This window comes from Bidens hawaiensis, unplaced genomic scaffold (genome assembly GCF_021521415.1).
Source record: "Bidens hawaiensis isolate Kalapana, Puna unplaced genomic scaffold, B.hawaiensis_p1.1 tig00014910_1, whole genome shotgun sequence".
Classification (NCBI taxonomy): Eukaryota; Viridiplantae; Streptophyta; class Magnoliopsida; order Asterales; family Asteraceae; genus Bidens; species Bidens hawaiensis.
Window position 1 is genome coordinate 1 of NW_027492323.1, and position 22,740 is coordinate 22,740.

At 34.1% G+C, this 22,740-nt stretch overlaps 1 protein-coding gene and 2 pseudogenes across 3 annotated transcripts; 2 read left to right on the forward strand and 1 right to left on the reverse strand.

Moving 5' to 3' along the window:
* Positions 1 to 278: 278 nt before the first annotated feature.
* On the reverse strand, positions 279 to 2,428 carry LOC143548092 (uncharacterized; annotated as a pseudogene). Its single transcript, XR_013137885.1, has 4 exons — positions 2,207 to 2,428; positions 695 to 922; positions 489 to 613; positions 279 to 409 (listed from the first exon to the last, which is right to left on the reverse strand). The product of XR_013137885.1 is annotated as an uncharacterized LOC143548092 (transcript).
* A 13,149-nt stretch (positions 2,429 to 15,577) lies between these two features.
* LOC143548097 (putative E3 ubiquitin-protein ligase RHY1A) lies at positions 15,578 to 17,631 on the forward strand. Its single transcript, XM_077039352.1, has 3 exons — positions 15,578 to 15,778; positions 16,921 to 17,075; positions 17,268 to 17,631. Exons 1-3 carry the CDS (start codon positions 15,578 to 15,580, stop codon positions 17,590 to 17,592), a joined length of 681 nt encoding a protein of 226 aa, XP_076895467.1. The 3' UTR covers positions 17,593 to 17,631.
* Positions 17,632 to 19,570: 1,939 nt separating this feature from the next.
* On the forward strand, positions 19,571 to 20,972 carry LOC143548086 (uncharacterized; annotated as a pseudogene). The gene is made up of 5 exons (XR_013137883.1): positions 19,571 to 19,634; positions 19,744 to 19,765; positions 19,829 to 19,934; positions 20,679 to 20,786; positions 20,872 to 20,972. The product of XR_013137883.1 is annotated as an uncharacterized LOC143548086 (transcript).
* The last annotated feature ends 1,768 nt before the right edge of the window (positions 20,973 to 22,740 follow it).

The following is a 22,740-nucleotide window of genomic DNA, read 5'->3' on the forward strand; positions in this document are numbered from 1 at the left end:
CAATATAATAAACAAGATGAGCTCGAGCTTTAGAAAAGAGCTCGGAATGAGCCAGGCTTGAGCTCTAGCTCTCGTAAGTCAAAACCAGCAGAGCTCAGGCTTGGCTCGGTTACACCACCAGATATGGCTTAAAAATAGATGAAAATACATCAACAAAATAAATATAGAGACTTCATAAAGCCAAACTCAGAGCTCTAAATTAAATAGTTTATTAGAAGATAACAAATATTCTCAACATTTATAAAAAAAAAGTAAAAAAATGCTATAACAGTAAATGTAAAATAGCTAGCAGCCTGCAGCCTCATTCACATAAACACAGCAGCAGCTATTTGGTGCCTGCTTTCTCTAAGCTTGCCATATAAGTCATGTAAACCGTCCATATATACGCAAACGAATTGCTCACCAACGGCTGCATCATCACAAAAAATCAATTCCCTTATTTTTAGTATACTTAAAATTACAATATTAGTTATTAAACAAATTGTTACCTGCAAATGCACAGGTATGAATCTGAATGTGATGAAATCACACACGGGCCAGTACATAACGCCGTTGATCAATGAAGGCACCAAGTCGCGTTTCAATCTAGCAACAATTTCTGCACCGCTTTCACCTAACAAACATATTCATATTCCAACATTAATCACAATTTCTAGACATTAAAATGCATGCAAGAAACTAACTTAACAGGTACCTTGTAGACCGGCATTGGCGGAGAAGAATACTGCAGTCAAAATAGGTGCCATTATTGCTTGGCCCATGAACATTTTCTTGAAAGTTGAAATTAAGTCCTCTTTGGAAATAATCTTGACATAAAATTGAACCCAAAATGCAGTGATGGGCCTGATATTATCATTCCGTATCCAGCCATACGAAGCGTTCGTACAAGATCATAAGACTCTGAAGATGACACTGTAATTGTCTAAATATGAATAAAAACACAAATGTTACAAAGCTTGGAATCGTTTGTGATCGTTTGTTTAATGAATGAATGAACATGAACAAGAAATTTTGTTCGATTAGTTAAACAAACGAACATATGAAGAACCCTCGTTCGTTCAATTGTGTTCGTGAATGTTCGGTAATGTGTTCATGAGCGTTCGTGAATGTTCTTTTGCATATGTTGTTCATGAAAGTCTTTTGTACGTTTATTTGTTTTATCTAAACATTTTATATTATTTAATTTATTATCCCTAACATAAATTTGCATTGTTCTCATTTCCTTTTTCATTATTCACACTGATGAATGCATCGGTCTCAATCTTTAGGTACCGCTGATTTAATTTGTGTTAGATTATGTTCGTGAACACATGCATTTCCTTAATGAATGAACACAAACATAAAATCTTGTTCGGTAAGTGTTCGTGAACACATTATTTTCTTAACAAACAAACATGAACAGTGCCTTGTCCGTCTTCGTTCGGTTCATTTGCAGCCCAAGCAACTTATGCTTATGTTTATGCTACAAAGTAGAGGTGAACAAATCGATTCGTAACCCTAAACCGGTTTGGCTCCTGGTCAATTCAGTCAAAATTGGTTCGTGAACTTAAAAATTTAAACCTTTGGAACCAGTTCCTAAACCGATCTGTATTAAAATATTTTCCTAGAATAATATATATCATACACAAATAGATGCATGGAAAATCACTAATCTAACCAATTGACCAAGCATTTTAACAAAAATGAACATGGACTTCATAATTATACAAGTTTATTTCACCAATAGCATATTGCCAAATGTCCAATTCTCCCCGACATGGAAAGAAAAAAAAATTAAATTTCTCGTCCAAAATAATAATAATAATAATAATAATAATAATATTTTATTACATTCTAGCCGAGTCAGTGAGATAATATGGCAAATTCTCGCCCTAGAGAGAAAGTATGTGCCATGTTGGAAGAAACTATGACTATTCTCGCCCAAGCGAGAACACACAAAGCATATATAAATACAACATAGACACAAATACATAACATTCATAATTTACATACACACATACATAGGTTCCAAACCAGTTCCTGTGGTTTGGTTCAGTTAACCGATTTCAGAGTGCACTTGTACTCAGAGACTCACATTTCTTACTAATTTCACCCTAAAGTAATCAACTTCATAATAATTTAAGCCTACATTTTACCATCAAACCCTATAGCTAAAATAATAATCTTGAGACATGCATGTTATAGGATATATTATATATATATATACCTGAGAAGATAAATCAGCAGTATAGATACATGCAGAGGTAATGCTTTTAGTAAGAACGGGTCGGGTCTTGATCAAGCCTAAATACCACCCAACAATCCCATTATTCGAAAATGGGTTGTCTGGTAATCGGTTCTCCGATTGAATTGAAACGGATCGTCTCCTCCATAAGATGTTGTAGAGGTGTGATTTGTTACTAGTGTTCTTAAGGAAACAAGCACACATTTTGTTGTTTGTTTGTTTGTTTTGTTGAAATAAACTGTGTGTTTTTTCTAGGTTTTTGGTTGAGTTAAGGTTGTTGGAAGTCAGCTTAGGTTCCGTTTCGACAGGAACACACGTGTTGTGGTCTTGAAATTATATGTTTGTCAGAAATGAGGAAACAACAATTTCTTTTAGTTTTTTCTTTTAAATAGTTCTGTTTGCTTTTAAGTGATCACACGTTTCAATGTTTTTCCTTTTATGATAAAAAAGGTACAAATCTTTAAAAAAAAATTTGTATTCTAAATTTTATTTATTTATAGGCATTTAAAGCTGAAGAAAAAGAAACAATATTTGACATAAGAAGTTTTGACCAGATTATTGTTATGCCACGTAAGGGGTAATCGGAGACTAGGTGAGTAGTTAGTTTTCACTAGTTGGATCCTTAAACTGAACGGGCTTTATCTCGCCGCATTGTTGTGCCTTCAGGCGAGCGTTCACGAGTGTAGGCCTTAGGTGAGAGTTCTTTCAGGATCGAAAGACGAGTGTATCCCGATGTTGTGAATTTAATCAATAGCCCCATTTGAAAAGTTCGTTCGACGTTAAAAAAAGGTAAGTTGAATAAATAACACGTGCCATAAATTACTTTATTTTTGTTAGTACAATAAAGATAGAGAATTAGAGAGATATATCTTATAATACTTATTTATAGTAAATACAATTTATCTCCTTTAAATTTAGTTTACTACTCTATGTGTAGAGACTATAGTATGTATATCATTAATTCTCAAATTGTAAAAATTAGAAATGTCTTTTTCTTCTTTTTCTTTTTAATTTGAGATTCCGCTGTTCCGTAATACAAGTTTTCATAAGGGAGCCATGTCGAAAACGTGAACTATAAAGTTTGTTAAAGTCATTGGTTTGAAGTTTTCTTCTTTCTTTAACGCGCTTTTCATATTATAACTAGTTTACTGTTATACCCGCGTGTTGCAAAAGGCGTGGTGAAAATTTGGTCGGTATCAGTTCGGTTTTGTTATAGTAACTTTTTATTGAAATTAGGTATTATTAATAGTTATAATTTAACTTAGGTTTATGAGGAGTTTAACAAAAACTATTATACCTGAAGGACTAAAACAGACAAATGAGTAAAGTTGTAACTGAACAAAAAGAAAATCAGATTACCAGTTTTAATAAGCAAAGAAAAGGAATAAACTGCTCAAACCCTTAAATTTATCTCCAACAACCACAAATTAGAAGATAACCCTTTGTAAAATCACAAGCCTAAAGTTATGTCACCGCTGAAGGTCTAAATGTCACAAGTAATGAACCAATAATGACAGCAAAACTTATTGTAAAGTTATGATAAAAACAAAAAAATAAACAGATCAAAGAGTTGTAACTTGTAACAAATTACAAGTATTGAAGACATTTTAATGAGAATTTATTTGGATTATTAGACCAACTCTAGTAGGCCTTTCCACCTAGCATTTTGGCCCAAAACGCCGGAACCCCCCCCCCCCCCCCCGCACGACCATTTTGGAGTGTGCGAATTGTAGGAGAGTTGTAGACATTTACACACTACATTTGTTTTTTTGCAAAACTTTGAAATGCTGACCGGACGAGTGGACGCCAAATAGCATAAAATACATGAGTTATCTAATTTTAAACTAAGCATGGTCATATTGTGACAATTTGTGGTTGGGAAATGAAGAAGATGATCAGAATGTTTTGTCAAAAGCAGACATGTGAAAAGTAGTTCGGTGAAAATAAACGTAAAAAGATACGTTTTTTGTTTTAATAATGATTGGTATGCTTTTTTTCTTTTGTATAGTTTTTTTTTTTAACTTTTAGTAATCCTGGAAAACTTCCATAAATGGTCATTCAAGGTCAAGAAAAAATTAACAAGATAAGTTCGTAAGCAACTTAAACGCTCACAAAGGAGTTGTAGCCCAGTGCTATCAATGTGATTGTAAAAGTGAAGTTCCTCATAAATGATGAGGGCAAGTCCTATAGTAGACAAGAAAATGATGTAATAATGTGTTGTTAAAAAAACTCAAATGCTCGAACTGGTAGAATTAAACACGATATGGGATATGGTACATCGGCTATGGGAAATAAGTTATCAACTAAAATACTTTTGGTTGAGACCCGAGTTCAATATTTTTTTTTTTAAAATAGTTACCCGGTATAAAATATATAAGTTAAAAAATAATGAAATGAAGTATCGTTGTATTATAGTTTTGTACTTTGTGCTCGTAACACCTTTCTCCATGTTGTACATTGTGCATAACTTTGTTTACCTCCACTACACTACACTACTATGCTTTATTCTTTTTGGCTTTTTGTGGTAACTCGTTACTCGTCATCTGCCGTCTCTTTTGTTACTTGACACCACGCAACCATAAAAAGGAACACGAAGAGAGATTCATTGCTTTCCGTGATTCTAACATAATTAAACCAACGTTGTGTTTCTTTCGTTGTAATGCCGTTTTCTTCATAATGTCATAGCACTAAACAATCCATACATGTTAAACAATATAGATGGAAATATATTCGATATCCGCTTTAAATAACGTGAAAAACATAATAGTAAACATGTGGAAGTAGATCTAAGAAAAGCATACATTTGACACACAATGACACGATAAAATATCCAAACTGTAACATATTGGTCTAATTGCTTAATATTGGTTGCAATGACAAACCAAGCACATCATTTCAATAATTTAGCATCCAAAATCGTAAGAGACAAGTCCTTGTAGCTCCGGTCCATTCAGTCTGTTGTATTCGAAACTGTCAAAAACAAAAAACCAAACTATTAACTGCCCATTTTTTAGTTTAAACGTGATAACCGATGAACAAAATTATAAAGGTACAAATTTAATCGAGCATAGCGTGACATATACCTTTCGATTGGAAAGCTTGTGAAAGGACCATCAACGGGTATCGTGCCACAAAGATTATTATTAGAAACATCACTGCAGCAATCAAAGTTCAAAACCATTAACTTTCAAATAAACATTCACCATCAAAGATGAAGTTGAAGATGTTTGTATGAATCCTTAACACTTACAAAAATTTAAGATTAGTAAGAGTAGTGAGTTCCCTCGGGATGGGGCCCGAGAGCTTGTTGTTGTTTAATCGCCTGCGTTTACAACGTACAATATTAGCTTACGTGTCTGTCTCTAAATAATGCTAAAGAGTTTGGATTAATGCTTACAAAAATCTTAAAGACTTCAACTTAGAGAAGGATTTAGGGATTTCCCCTTGGAAATTGTTGCTATATAAATCCATGCTTATGAGGTTCTTCAAGTTTCCTAATTCTTTCGGGATCTTCCTTCGATGTTGTTCCCGTAAAGTTCCCTGTAGTTTAAGCAAAATATTACAATTTAGGTTCTCATTAAAAGAATAAAATACATAATATATAAACAAATGTAAATGAACATAAACAAACAAAAACGAACATAAATGAAAACACTTATAGAACACAAATTAACAAGCATAAAAGCATTTAAGTAGATGACTCATACAGATAATATTTAATTATTTTCTATTAATGCATAAACGAACATAAATAAATAGACATAAACAAATGTTCATGAGCATAAATGAACGAACGGAACATGCATTCATGTTCATTCGATTAATTAAACGAACACATATTTTTCTTTCACGTTCGTTCTTTTCTTAAATAAACGAACTTCCCGTCGAGCGGTTCACAAACAGTTCACCGAATGTTCGGTTCATTTACAGGCCTACAAATAATCATATAGCAATCCAAAACACTCTCGGAACAGCTATCAAATCTCAATAAGTAGATAACTAGTTTTAATAAGCAATCCTGCCCGTCTTCAATGAACGTAAAGACTAAATTACCCTCAACCATGGTTGCATCTTTCTAAAGAAAAGGGTCAATTTTCCTCTAAACCTTAAACTTACTTCCAACAATAAAAATTTAGAAGATAACCTTTTGTAAAATCACAGGCCTAAAGGTCTAAAGAGCATGTTTGGGATTGAGTTTGAAAACAACTTATTAACTTACTGGTTTTTTCAAAAAGCAATAAGTTAAAAAAGTGTTTTGGCAATCACAACAAACTTTCTTATTTTAGTTTTTTTGAAAGAGTTAAAAAACTGTTTTCTAAAAGCCAAAAATCCTGTTTTTTTAAAAGCCAATAAGTCAATAAACTGTTTTGAAACTCAATCCCAAGCATGCTCTAAATGTCACAAGTAATAACCAATAATGACAGAAAAACTTAATTGTAAAGTTATGATAAACACCAAATAATTAATATAGATGAAAGAGTTTGTAACAAGTTACAAGTATTGAAGATGCTTGAGTTCACCAAGCTCAGAACCCAAAGACCCGTAATATTAGAGTTCCCCAAATCCCTGAAATTAAAAACTAATATTGCAATAAAATAACAAATAAATAAATATATAAATAAATAATCAAGAATCTTGAAATCTTAACAAACGAATAACATGGTTGTTGGAGTCACAAGTAACATGAAACCAAGTACAAGGATTTACAAGTGTTGGATCCCAGCTTTGTAACACATTTTTGGGGTCTGAAAACTGGCTTCTTAGAGCATATATGCATTTCCTGTAACATTAACAATCAATAATTAGTAACATATAGAATTGAGTTCATTATATGGAAAATGTCATACTATAATTAATTTACCTTCAGAATTGTTGCATAATATTGGAGTGAGAGATAGGAAGATTGATATAAAGATAACTGAGAAGCTAAAAGTAGACATTTTTATGAGATTTTTAGATTATTATTATTATTGTTATGTGGCAATTTGTTGTCGGGAAAATGAAGAAGATGATCAGAATTTTTTGTTGGGTGTGTTGGTGGGAATAAAGGTTAAAAAGTCATACGTTTTGGTTTTGATAATGATTGATATGCTTTTCTATGACAAAAGTTTTTTTTAACTTTTAGTAGCATTGGAAAACTTCCATAAATGGCCCTTTAAGGTCAAGAAAAACATCTCATTCAATTCAATTAGATTAATTTTATACTTAACTCGAATGCTCCAACCTGAAATCGCGCCCGTAGAGGTAAACACGGTGTGAGAAGGTTGATAGGGTAAGTCGGACCACGGGTAAGAAGTTACCGATATTTTTTATTGAGACGACCTGACACATCAATATTTTTAAAGTTACACTGGATAAAATAAATGAGTTGTATGAATAAAGATTTTATGTAGTTTATGAATCATATATTATAGTATCCTACTTGCCATCCTATTTTATAACTCCAACATCTTGTTATTCATGGCTTTTTGTTAGATTGTTATAACAAATCATCTTTATTGCAACATACATATCCACAATTGACAATACTCATATTTATGACTTTCCTTTAAAAAACCACAATACATGCCTTGTGAAAGATCACATCTCCCTTTGTAATAACATCGTAATAGAAACGTCCAATGTAAAATGAGACATGCGTTAAAAGACAGTGCACACTTGACACTCCTACCGTTGACGATTCTAACTTATCGTGTGTGTTTGATGTTGAAATTATAAGGTAGTCTATTCTCATTGGTAAATTTTGATATAAATCACAAGCTTACATCCAAACTAAGTTGTGAGTTTTAACATACAAATTTTCTCATATAGTGGTATAACACCAAATCAAATGGGTTTCCATTTTTTTTTAAATTCTGTAGTCGTTACATATTAATAAATTTGGATTGAGATAAGTTAATACTGACAACTTCATAGATGCTCTTGTCTTTTAGATAGGAAGTCACAGGTTCAAACCCAGATATTGTGTATATTAGTTTAGAGTAGCGTAGGAGTTGTGTGATGTTGCAAGAGGACTAAATAGCATACTGAAGAAACCTGAGGGACCACAAAATAATAAATGAACGGTAACCTCTTTGACTTCCGGTCTTTTTTGGCGTGTCCAAAGTTCTATGCAACTTCAAGTGCTTTCAGTCTCTGTGGGGCCCATAGTTAGTCTTACTTTGACTCACTATTGTAAATTTCACCATTAATCTTTTTTCTTTTTCTCAAGTAGAATCACTAATTCACTATTTTTTAATAACTATATATAGTATGAGTTTGTGTTTATTTGTTTGATTCATCTAACAAACAATCAAACATGGGTAATTTAACTTAACAGGGTTTTCATGATGAATTTGTTCGTCAAGAATAAACGTGTTCTTGCCAGGTATATTTGTTTGTTAATAGTATAAACGAATGGTTCACAAACACACAGGAACATAATTGAACATATACGAAGATAACTTGCGATTACAAGAAAACTTAACAAAACATATAGCTTCAAGAACGATCAAATGAACAATACCTACACCTTTGAACAAGTTACGTTCTTTTGAAGCTCTTAGAAGAGAATCAGCATCTTAGTCGTCCCATGGGTCGATGATAGCCCCGCTAAGTGAAAACAAAAGCCTACATGTGCCTACTATCTGTTGGGAAAAACGACCACCTAGCCACGAACGGTAAACAAAAAAATGCAGAATTAATCTTCGTTTGGCTAAACTTTTTCCCGACCCGAATGAACCAATGAGGATGCAAACAAAATAGGGTAATATAAAAGTAACAAGGGACACAAAAATTTTAGCATGGAAAACCTTTCAAGGCGATGGTAAAAACCACGGGACTACTAGAGCTGCTTTAAATCCACTATCACCAATAATGAGCAATACAAAGTCTTCTCTAGGTAAAACTAGAGGCATACACAAAACATCATATACTTGAAACAAACTAACATCAAGTGTATGAAATCAAACTACAAAAGACGAGAAAGAGGTATCACCAAAATAATTATTGCTCAATCTCTGAACTTCTCTTGTCTTCACAAAAGGCACCCACAAATAAAGCAATAATGAATCTTCTCTTGAATTCGTCTTCTTCTTCTTCGACGGTAGCAACAAAAGAAACAATATGTCGGCTGAATGAATAATGCACACACGAAACCTCAACATAAACCAATTATATACTTGTGTTTGTTTGATGTCCACGTTCTGGTAGTAGGGCCCAAAGCCCATAAGAGACAAAAACCCAAAACACCAATTTGGTGTGTATGCCGTAAAACATATATTTCTTTTTTTTTTCTTTTTTTTTTTCATTTATTACTAAATAATAATAATAGTAATAACCCATGTATAATAATATTTGTTGGGCTTTCTTATGGGCAAAAAATACCCCAACAAATCTCCCCCTTTTTATCTATGAGAAAGAACTCACTACCCCGGCGAGTGAGCAACATATCTTCAGCTTCTCCCTTGCCAAAGCTTTGGTCAACATATCGGAACAATTATCATCGGTGTGAACTTTATCAAGTTCAAACAACTTGTCTTCAATACCATCTCTAATCATGATACCTCACATCAATATGTTTTGTTCTTCTATGATACATAGAATTCTTAGCAAGGTGAATAGCACTTTGATTATCACAAAAAACCACGTAGCGCTGTTGCATAAAGCCAAGCTCTTGCATAAATCTTTTCAACCACAATAATTCTTTGCATGCTTTTGTTGCTGCCATATACTCTGCCTCGGTAGTAGACAAAGCAACACACTTTTGCAGTCTTGACTGCCATGACACGGCTCCCCCTGCAAATAACATCAAATATCCAGAAGTGGATTTCATGTTGTCCTTATTTCCTGCCATATCAGAATCCGTGTATCCAACAAGCATCGACTCCCCATTTCCAAATGTTATACCCAATTTGGAAGTACCATGTAGATATATAAGAATCCACTTAACTGCTTCCCAATGCTTCTTACTCGGGTTTGACAAGAACCGACTAACAACACCTACTGCATGGGCAATATCAGGTCGTGTACATACCATTGCATACATCAAGCTTCCAACCACTAGAACACCATCCATCTCTTCAATTTCTTTCTCAAAACTAGGGCAATCTTTTTCAGATAACTTAAAATTGGGAGTAAGAGGTGTACTAACCACATTAACTTTAGACATCTTGAATCTGCTAAGCACCTTTTCAATGTATTGCTCTTGTGACATGTAACTTCTTTGAAGCTCTATCTCTAGTAATCCGAATGCCAAGAATATTCTTAGCTAGCCCCAAGTCTTTCATAGAAAACGACTTGCTTAACTCTTTCTTCAGCTGAACAATTCTTTCCACATTCTTGCCAACAATCAACATATCATCAACATAAAGCAATAAAATAATAAAATCATCATCACCAAACCTCTTAAAGAAAACACAGTGATCAGACGCAGTCTTTCGGTATCCTTGCTTCCCCATAACTGACTCAAACTTCTTGTACCACTGTCTAGGTGCTTGCTTCAACCCATAAAGACTTTTCTGAAGTTTACAAACATAATCTTCTTTACCTTTAACCTAAAAACCTTCAGGTTGCTCCATATAGATTTCTTTATCCAGAATTCTGTCTTGACATCCATTTGCTCAACCTCAAATCAAGACTAGCAGCTAAACCAAGAATCACCCTGATAGAACTCATCTTCACAACTGGAGAAAAAATCTCATCAAAATCAATACCCTTTCTTTAACTGAACCCTTTGACCACCAATCTTGCCTTGTACCTAGGCCTCGAGGTATGTTCTTCAGTCTTCACTTTGTAGACCCACTTGTTCTTCAAAGCTCTTTTGCCCTTAGGCAACTTCACCAACTCAAAGGTATTGTTCTCATACAAGGAATCCATCTCATCTTGCATGGCTTCAACCCACTCTCTTTTATGCTTATCTTCCATGGCCTCTTTATAATACTCAGGCTCTCCCCCATCAGTGAGTAAGACATACTCACCGGTCGAATAACGAGTAGAAGGTTGACGATCTCTGGTAGACCGCTTGAGTGGGACAAATGCAGGCATATTTACTGGTAATTCAGGATGAATATCCTCATCCAAATCTGCCTGCTCTTGATTATCAACATTGTCGGTACCATGTTGTTCGTCATTCTGAATATCATCTTCGTGATGTGGCTCAGATTGCTGAGTAGGAATAGGTTCCAAATCAATGAGATCATCAGTGTACTGAGGAACTACCTGTGTCTTCTCAATATCTTTCAAACTCTCATCTTCCACAAACACAACATCACGACTTCTTACAAGCTTCTTTGAAACCGGATCATATAGCCTGTATCCAAACTCATCTTGCCCATAACCAAGGAATATACACTGTCTGGACTTCACATCAAGATTTGATCTTTCATCTTTGGGAATATGCACAATGCTTTGCATCCAAAGACACGCAAATGACGATATGAAACATCTTTGCCACTCGAAACCCTGTCTGGAACATCATTATGCAAAGGAATACAAGGAGTAAGATTAATAACATGTACCGCTGTATTTAAAGCTTCGCCCCAAAAGGAATTAGGCAACCCTGCATGTGAGAGCAAACACTTAAACCTTTCAACCAATTTTCTGTTCATCCGTTCTGCTAAACCATTCAACTGTGGTGTCTTTGGAGGCGGCCTTTGCTGTCGAATACCCTTCTCTCTACAATAAGCATTAAAAGGACCAATATATTCACCTCCATTGTCTGTTCGAATACACTTAAGCTTCTTCCCAGTTTGTCTTTCAACTAAGGCATAAAACTGCTTAAACACATCAAACACCTGATCTTTAGACTTCAAAGTATAAACCCATACCTTCCTCGAATGATTATCAATAAATGTGACAAAATATAAGCAGCCCCCAAGTGTTCGAGTCTTCATAGGACCACATACGTCTGAATGCACCAAGTCAAGTATACTTTCTTTTCTATGAGGCAGATGACTATGAAAAGAAACTCTCTTTTGCTTACCATTCATACAATGAGAACACTTCTTCAAATGAACATCTTTCACACCGGACAAGGCATCTTTCTTCAACAATATGGACATCCCTTTTTCACTCATATGAGCAAGTCTCTTATGCCACATATCGGTTACATCATAACTCGTCAACGAATGAACCGAGTCTCTGGAAATCTTTGGATGTGCCATGTATAACTTTGAAGTTCTTTCACCTCTTGCCACGATCAACGAACCACGAGTGAGTTTCCAAATTCCACCACCAAAAGTACTATGGAAACCATCATCATCTAATGTGCCTGCGGAGATCAAATTAAGTCTAATATCCGGGACATGTTTTACATTGTGTAAAACCAACTCCATCCCGGTATCAAACTTCAAGCAAACATCCCCAACACCAACGATCTTTGATAGCCCATTATTACCCATCTTGACATTCCCAAAATCACCGGGAGTATAAGACGAATAAAAATCCCTTTGTGATGCCACATGACAAGTAGCACCACTGTCAACAACCCAACTCGAATCATCGCGTGCAATGTTCACCCTATCATAATCACAACAAATATGAAATTCTTCGGTGGCAGTGTTAGTTTCAGAAGTACCTTCATCACCGTCGTCTTTCTTGTGGTTGTTCTTTTAGTTGTTGTAATTTGCCTTTTTGTTCTCCTTTTTCAACTGTCTGCAATATTTTATTGTGTGCCCTTTTCTACCACAATGATAGCACTCAAACTCTTCAAAATTTCCTTTGGACTTACTGCGGTGCTTTGCTCTATTACTCGGACCTCTACTATGGCTTCTCCCCCTACTTTCGGTAACCAAGGCATCTGAATGTGAAGAGGAACCTTGTGACTTTCTTCTCATCTCTTCATTTTGTAATACTACATTTAGCCAATTACATAGTAATAATACCGTTTGCTGCGGAGTTGGACAACGATGTCCTAAAAGTCTCCCAAGAATCCGGTAACGTACCAAGAAGCCATAAACCTTGTATCTCGTCTTCAAACTTAATACCCATGCCTGCAAGCTGATTAATAACACCCTGAAAAGCATTCAAATGATCAGTAACAGGCGTACCATCACGGTACTTCAAGTTTATCAACTGTTTAATTAGGAACAACTTATTGTTCCCGGTCTTCCGAGCATACAACTCTTCAAGCTTGGTCCAAAGAGTACGAGCATGAATCTCCCCACTAATATGGTTCAAAACATTATCATCAACCCACTGCCGAATATACCTACAAACCTTTCTATGCAAAATATTCCACTCTTCAACAGTTTTATCTTCAGGTTTATCGGTAGTGAATACAGGCAAATAATAATCCTTCACATAAAGAAGGTCTTCCATCTTGCCTTTTCAAACATGATGATTAGCATCATTCAAATTCACCATCCTACTTGTATTAGCTTCCATCGTTCAAACAAGTCTTAACCCAAGAACAAGAGCCGAAGCTCTGATACCACTCTATTAGGAAAAACGACCACCAAGCCACAAACAGTAAACAAAAAAATGCGGAATTAATCTTCGTTTGGCTAAAATTTTTCCCGACCCGAATGAACCAATGAGGATGCAAATAAAATAGGGTAATACAAAAGTTACAAGGGACACAAAAATTTTAGCGTGGAAAACATCTCAAGGCGGGAGTAAAAACCACGGGACTATTAGAGCCGCTTCAAATCCACTATCACCAATAATGAGCAATACAAAATCTTCTCTAGGTAAAACTAGAGGCATACACAAAACATCATATACTTGGAACAAACTAACATCAAGTATATGGAATCAAACTACAAAAGACGAGAAAGAGGTATCACCAAAATAATTATTGCTCGATCTCTGAACTTCTCTTGTCTTCACAAAAGGCACTAAAATAAAGCAATAATGAATCTTCTCTTGAATTCGTCTTCTTCTTCTTCGACGGTAGCAACAAAAGAAACAATATGTCGGCTGAATGAATAATGCACACACGAAACCTCAACATAAACCAATTATATATTTGTGTTTGTTTGATGTCCGCGTTCTGGTAGTAGGGCCCAAAGCCCATAAGAGACAAAAACCCAAAACACCAATTTGGTGTGTATGCCGTAAGACATATATTTCTTTTTTTTTCTTTTTTTTCATTTATTACTAAATAATAATAATAATAGTAATAACCCATGTATAATAATATTTGTTGGGCTTTCTCATGGGTAAAAAATACCCCAACACTATCCCCGCATAGTGAAAACAAAATCGGCACTCTTAAAATGAAAAAATGGAAGCCCAAAATGAAGAAATAAAAACACTACGTATCAAAGAAAAAATAAAATGAGAGACTCGCCATCTGAATCATCCCACGAGTCCCTACTAAGCCCAAAAATAAAAAGAATCAAAATAATCTAAATTTATTTATTATTATTTTTCTCACAATCATGGGTTCTTATACACATTATATCAAATAAAGAAGAAATTGTAAATGCGAAGGTTTAACCATTGATTAAAATATTGAGGGTCGGTTGAGAAAATCAGCTTCCTAGTCGTCCCACGAGTCACTGATAGCCTCGTTAAGTGAAAACAAAAGCCTACCGGTGCCTGCTAGCCCTGTATAGGCAAAACAAAATCGACACTCTTAAAATGAAGAAATGGAAGCCCAAAGTGAAGAAATGAAAACCCTACGTATCAAAGAAAAACGAAATGAGAGACTCGCCATCTTAATCATCCCATGGGGCTAGGCCAAAATTTAAAAAAAAATACAAATAATCTATATTTATTTATTATTATTTTTTTTTCATCACAAACATGGGTTTTTATACATTTTATCAAATAAAGTAAAAATTTTAGTAAATACGAAGGTTTAACTATTAATCAAAATATTCATGGTCGGTTAAGAACCAGATTTTTAGTTGTTCCACGAGTCGCTGATAGCCCTGTTAAGTGAAAACAAAAGCCTACCTATGGCTGCTAGCCCTGCATAGGGAAAACAAAATCGAAACTTTTAAAATGAAGAAATGGAAGCCCAACCTAGCCATTCTCGGTTAGTCACATTAACAAGAACATTGTTTGCGTTCGTGAACAGTTCACAAACAATCTCATCATTATCATAATGAACGAACACAAACAAAAAGTTCCATTCAGTTAGGTGCTCATGAATTGTTCTTTTTATGATAAAACTTAACAAACAAACATGAACAAAACCGTGTTTTTTTATGGCATTATTCAAAATGTTAACTAAAGTGTTGGTATTTTGTCAAATATGAAAGAAGTAACACGGAAAGTAGTTAGTCATTTCGATGTATGCATTTCAACCGATAATAAATATCATCCCCATTTCTCACCAAACTCACAATATCATCCAAACTCTGTTTAATTTAATTTGTGTGTGTTCTGGTGGTGGAGGATATTATTATTATTATTATTATTTGGATGACAAGTGCTTCGGAGCTATTTTACAGCCGGAGATACCGTTCCGGTGGTCCACGTCACCACGACGTCACCATTACAGTCGTTGATTCCTCCTTTTTATCTGATTCTATTTACCGTCGTCATAATAATAATAATAATAATAATATTCGGTGTGTCTCCGATTCCCGTCGGATTCACCGTCGTCGCTTGGATCAGATACTGGTATTACTTCCCCTAATTATTTACTTCTGTTAATTGTGCAATTAAATAGTGGTTGATTTTTATTATATTTAAGTGTGTGCTACTTTTATTTTCAGTAGTTGACTTAAGTAAATAGACGACCTCTTGAGCTCGAGCTTGGCTCCACATTTAACTTCAAAATCGAGTTAGAGCCTAGCTAAGATGTCTCGTTTAATTTCGAGCCCGAGCTCGAAACCACCCTGGCCCGACTCGGGCTCTACTCGTGAACAGCTCAACTCGTTTCTTATTTTTTTTAATAATTATTTATTATACACTTTTAGTTAGTTTTATATATTTTGAGAAAAACTTTAATCACCTTAAGTTCGGCTGTGTAGTGTGAAAATAATAGGTTCAAAAGATATAAATATACATTAGGCTCGTTAAGGCTCAACGAGCGTAAACCTGGCGCTGTAACTATACGAGCTTTTTCTGAGGCTTGGCTTGTTTTTGAGTTTTCTTGATCAATCCGATATTGAGTAGCTCATGAATGGCTCGGCTTGTTTATTAATTGTGCATTTCAGTAAGTTTTGTATCAATTGTGTATTTCAGTAGCTTGGGCTTGACTTATTTATTATTTGTTAATTAGTTAATTTGTATGCGTTTTTAGTTATCTTTATATATTTGGAGAAAAACTTTAGTGAGCCTAAGCTTGGCTCGTGCTCATATGCGTGACCTTAAACGGGCCAAAGCTCAGCTCGAGCTCTGCTATGCTATGTGAAATTAATAAATGGAAGTTCAAAAGAGTTTAAAAATATCGTTCAAAAGAGCTTTATTTGAGGCCCGGGCTCGATAAGGCTCAGCTCGTCTTGAGCTTGGCCATGTAGCGTGAAATTACTATATGAAAGTTCAAGAGAGTTAAAACTTAAAAATAATGCATTACGCTCGTTTACAAGGCTTAGGCTCGGTAACAAAACGAGCTTATTTGAGGCTCGGGCTCGGCTCATTTGCACCCCAATTGCTGATGCAATCCAAAATGTTTGAACTCAGATTCATGTCCAGTTCAATAATTATAAGACAGGAACTTTGCCATAATTCTCAAAGCTGATATTTTGTTTTAAAGCAAAATTATAAAAAATTTATGAAGCTAATGTTATAATTTTCTAACTGCTAATTGTGGCATTCAGGAACATCAACCTGTCAATCCTGAAGGTGGTAGCATTATTAATCGTGACGGTCGCAGATCCATTGGCACCGCGCATAATAGACTTCCCGGATCTGTATTACTTGCAAGAGAAAGACTTGTGGAAAGACTCCGAGGTGTTTCTGTTTCTGGAAATAGGTCAGTATCAGGTTGATTAATACTTACCTTGATTGTTATTATTATTATTATTATTATTATTATTATTATTATTATTATATTGTCTTAATACTGATAGTTGAGTCAAGTGGCTTGTATCAGACCGACTAGCTCGGTTACTTATCAAACTGACGTAAGTCGTGTAATGTTTGCAATATGGCAATAATCTTACAGGCAAAGTGTCGGGTCGTCGTCCACCACAACCAGACGTCGAAATGACTTCTCTACCCGTAATGTTTTGGAAACACGAAGAAACCAGCCATCGGGATTGACTGAAGATGAAGTGAAGTGTTTACGGTTGGAGGCTTTCAGCAGTGAAAGTTGCAGTGTTTCAATGGAGTGTACAATATGTCTTGAAGGTTTTAAGGATGGTGATGAGATTGTTTCTCTGCTTTGCACACACAGTTTCCATTCGTGTTGTTTGGTCCCTTGGGTTCGGGTTTGTGGGACGTGCCCGAATTGTAGAAAACGCGTACTTGTAAATGCGCCTGTGAAATAATAATCGACCTCGCTTTTGTAGCTTGTAATAATCACTTTTGAGTTTAGTATCTGAAGTTTAAAGATTAGTTAGGTTTGTGTGAAAATATTATGTTCTTTGTGTGTATTGTTTTAAGATTATATAATACATCAGTATATGGTTTTGATGCGAGTAAACAGGTTCAGGTAATTGGACGGGTATCACCTAATATCATAATCATGATAAACATATATTTAAAACCAGAGTTTTTTACTAAATGGGTGTAGTTGGAAAATATATTTATCAATTTGGTGTAGTTTGAAAAGTATTTACCAAAATGGGTATATTCTTGTAACTTGTTTGTCTCTCTCCTATTATAATTGGATAAACAATTTCACTATAATTAAACTAACATAATGTTAAAACAATATTTTTTTTATAAAAATATTATATATTAATATGAAACTATCGACTTCTCTCTTTTGAAATTTAGAACTAAATAGAAAAAAGAAAAAGATTTAAAAAAAATGGACCACGTCCACTATATTAGAAATAAGAATAAGAAAATTAACTTGAAAAATGAAAAAAAAAAAAAAAAAAAGTTTAATGGACCACTAATATTCACCTAAGCTTTTACCTGTTATAATATTAATATTATCAGGATAACACAAACTTTTATATTAAAAAAAAAAAAGAACATACTATTTTAAAAGAAAATAACTTCTTAGGATGATTAAGATGATTTTAAGAACAAATATTTACGGGGTTTTCCTGGGTTAGTTCAAATAAGTATATAATTTTTAATAAAGAATTTCTGTTTGATAATATTTAAATATATGATTAAGTGACGGTAAAATTAATAATAATAAATAAATAAATAAATAAATAAATAGCAGTATTCTCAATTAATAATTTTATTTTAGCATTATTTTAGTTTAATTCTTTTGAATTGGGTTTATCCAATTATAAAAGAGAAACAAACAAGTTTTAAAAATGTACCCATTTTAGTAAATAGTTTTCAAACTACACCAAATTAGTAAATATTTTTTCTAACTACACTCATTTGGTATCTAGTCCCAATGCCAAATACTCAATCGTATTACCTGTATAGAATGTTTTGGATTTCGGGTTTTCTCATAAGGTTTGGGTTGAATTGATTAGTAGATTATATAGAGCATCCCTGTACTCACAGAAATGTCATCAAGTTTATATAACTATATAATATGTTTTGTTCATTACATAATATCTCATAATTGATTTGTTTTTTTAGCAATTATATAATTTATGATTCATATAGTAAACGAAACTACAAATTAAAAGGTTCTCGTAGAAGTTAATTTTATTTAAAACATAAACTACATGTTAATCTATTATGAGTCATAATTAAATATTTATCTTTTATTATTTATTTATTTAAGTACATTATGTCATTCACGCATAACACAACCAAATATTTTCTGACGATTTTCTCTGTCTTTAAACGATATATTTTTCCTTCTAACAACATTTTTTTGGGCATCCGACGAGATCTTTTTAGACGGAATTTAACTCGTCTTCCCATGAGATTATTTTTGGCTTCCGCTGAGTTCTTTTCGATGCGTGACAACATTCTGTCAGTTGAAAATCTCGTCAGGTAATGGTAATGATTATTAATTAGACAAGTCGAGTGAATTTGGGACGGGAAAAAATTGATACATTTTAGAGAGAAACGTGGTTTGACCAGATTTGTGGTTTTAGTCCAATAGTTTTAAATTTACGATTTCTGTTCATTAGTTTTGTTTCACTTGTAATTAAACCCCACCCACTAACCCTGTGAACTTTGATTGTTAAACCCATTAACATGAGGAGCAATTTTATCATTTTTCTGCTATGACAAAGATGAAAATGGGATTTGAGAATAAGGACCGGAGTTTATTTGAGAAAAAAATGACAAGTGATTTTGTTCAAACCATAAGAACCTTTGTGGTGTAAACTTATTTATTTATTTTGTTGGTTTTAGGAGAGAGAAATAGAATACAGCATGAGCTCAAGTAGCTTACAGGTTGCAGAAACCATATGGACCGATATTCAATCAACTCGTTCAGGTACCATACATACATATTCATTCAATCTAATTTGTAAGATTAGATATGACTTATGAGCCCTAATTTGCATGTTATTTGTTTGCTTGGTTTTAAACCTCCAATGATTCAGTGAGTGATGATCAGTTATCCATGTAAGTAACCTAATCAATCCTTCATATTCTAATTGATAATAATAATAATTTTGACAAATACAGTTTGCATATATTGTTTGGAAAAAACCTGGAGAGAGCCACCAAGATAGTGGATGAAGGAGGGGTTAAGAAGATATCCGGACAACCGAGTGGACGCGCCATCTTCCAGGTTTCTAAATACGAGTCTGCACGGTTCGGTTATTTGCCTCAACCGAACGTTCATAAACAAACGCACATGAGCAAAACCTTTTGTTCGTTCGTTCGTTTATGTTTGTTTTGAATTTTAGTAAATACGTAGCGTAACGTAAGTAGTTATACTTATATAAATATTAACATAAAAGGGGTTCGTTTAAATATTTATATATTTACTTGGTTTTTTTTTTATTGAAAGAAATAAATCATCGTGAAGATGTAGTGTTTTTGGATGAATTATGATGTATTAGACGTGTTCGTTTATGCTTGATCAATTATGTTCATTTGTATACATTGATTTTTGTTCGATTATGTTCGTTTAATCTTGTATGTTTATCTACGTTTACTTTCCTGAAGTGTTCATTTAAGTTTATACGAACAAACATGCCCATTTTCTTAATGAACGAACATGAACAAAAGATGCATTGGATTATATGTTCGTGTTCGTTTACATGTCTATTCCGTTAACCAAAACTAAACTTGGGCTAAAATTTTTTGCTTACGAATACATGAATTCGAGGTGTCAAACACGAAATTCATGAAATGGAGCATAAAAGCTAAAATATTTATAAATGGTTCGGTTAATAGAAGTTAACCGAGGGTACAAAAAAAAACCGATAACCAATTTTCAGTTAATTTAGTTCTCGGTTCGGTTTTGTTGGTTTTTGGTTTGGATTCGGTTAACGGTTTGGTTATTACTCACTCCTAAATTAATATGTAGGTTGTTGGGGAGTCGAGAAGGAAGGAAGAATACCTGTGTTTCCCAGAACACTATTGTGCATGCTATTCGTTTTTCTACGACATTGTTAACCGAGGAGAACAGATTTGTGTAAGTAAAGCTTTCCTAGATTTGGGATTTGGATGAACAATCTTATTTATACTAATCTTGGTTTTGATTGTACTAATGTTGTCAGTGTAAGCATCAGTTGGCTGCCAGAATTGCCGTCTCATTGGGTACATGCGTGGATGTAAAGTGTCTGATGAACAGCTAGCACATTTGCTTGCAAAACTCTAAATACATTGTAGAAACATGAATGTAATGTCACATTGATTCAGTCGTATCATATTGATTTGCATCTTGCTTCTTGTTATGAGTCAAAACAAAAGGCCAAGACCAAACATGTTCTTGTATTGCATGTCTGACATTAAAACAAATCATCTTAAACATTACAAATAATTAACAGCAAATGCAATGCAATGCAATGTTGGTGAAAGAGTTGAGTAAGTTTATACAGTTAAAAACCGTGTACTAAAGCCGTTAAAGACTTAAGGGTGTCTTTGGCTTGGTATAAGGGTTTAGGGATTAAGGAATGATGGAAATGGTCCTTGATTAGCATCATATTTTCTTTTACATCTAAACAGAAATCAAAACAGAAAGCAAGCGGGCAACAAGCTGCACCGCGAGCCCCTTTTGGATTGCAAAACCAAATTTTCAAGGAGAGCGTATTGATTACGTTCCATGTGTCTCATCAACTTCTCGAGTGAAGTTTGGAAGTGTTTGATCGGTTGGTGTGAATGGATATCTTTGGGTCCTCTTTAGAAGTGCACAAGGTAAACAAAGCAGCAGTGGAGCCATTGCTTAAGCCGGTAAAAACAAGTTTCTTTATGCATTCATTTACAGCTCTTTTTGGTTTATTTGGTAGACCAGAAACACGTCGGTTTTTTGCACCAGACAATCTCGAGTAGTGGACAACATCAAATAGCTGCCAACTTCTCTTCTTCGCCCTTCTCTAGCTGATTTCAGAGCAGTTGGTTTTTTTATGATTTATGTTGTTATTTTCTGTCACTCTAATCGATGGGTTCGGTTTTGTCAGGTATGATAAAAATCCTGTGTCCAGTTTTGTCATCATCTATTAACCTAGATCTATGGTGGTCCATGTTATGCATGTCATTATGTCAAGTTTCATAATTTATTAACAAAATAAACTAACGGTATACAAACGAGTCTTCTGCCTTTTAAACAAAGAATTACTACCGCAAAATGAGTAAAAAATCACAATCTAACAATTAATTTAAGAAGCATGTAACAAGAAACACGAAAAGGGTGCATATATAATCGTGAAGCATAATAACATATGCGAAAACCATTCAGAAGTACAGGGATCCAAGAAAGCATAAAAGCTAAGGGGACAAGTTCTCAAAACACCTAACAGCACCATAAGCTACAAAAAGAAGTTGGGGTACTATCCTTTCTTACTAGTACTAATAATAATATCATCAACCACCCAAAAGAAGGTCTCCATTTACATAGAAACGGGTTCTACGACCCTAATTTTCTACCTTCTTGAAGTGAGGACTGATTAGCCCCGCAATCTCAAGAAACCCGACTTGATCCCTATCTCCAAAGATTTTCTTCAGCTTGTCGTCGCACACGATAACCCTCTTGTTGTTTGGATCCTGTATACACAACACCTCAATTATTTATCACTGAAACTAAAGCTTAAGGGTGCAAACGAGCTAAGTCGCTCGTGAACTACTCAAGATCAGCTCACTAAAAGCTCGAATTGATCTGAGCTTAAACAAGCTCAAGCCTACAAATAAGCCTGTTGAATAAACGAACCCAAGTTCGAACCTAAACAAGGCTATTGTTTATATAAACTTTTTTAATAATTTAAATATATATTTTTATATTAAATACTATTTTTATTATTATAAACTTGAGATAAAAAAATTAATACAATACATATTATGTTATATATAAATTTTATAGTTCAAATATATCCAAAAATAAATATAAGTACTAGTAAAATAATTAATAATAACTAATAAGCGAGTTGGGACCA

Bases quoted from the DNA above. Each gene is read 5' to 3' on its own strand.
- LOC143548097 (XM_077039352.1), top strand. From the start codon at position 15,578: ATGACAAGTGCTTCGGAGCTATTTTACAGCCGGAGATACCGTTCCGGT. The intron at 15,779-16,920 runs GTATTACTTCCC...TGTGGCATTCAG, and splicing joins GTCGCTTGGATCAGATACTG to GAACATCAACCTGTCAATCC. The intron at 17,076-17,267 runs GTCAGTATCAGG...ATAATCTTACAG, and splicing joins GTTTCTGTTTCTGGAAATAG to GCAAAGTGTCGGGTCGTCGT.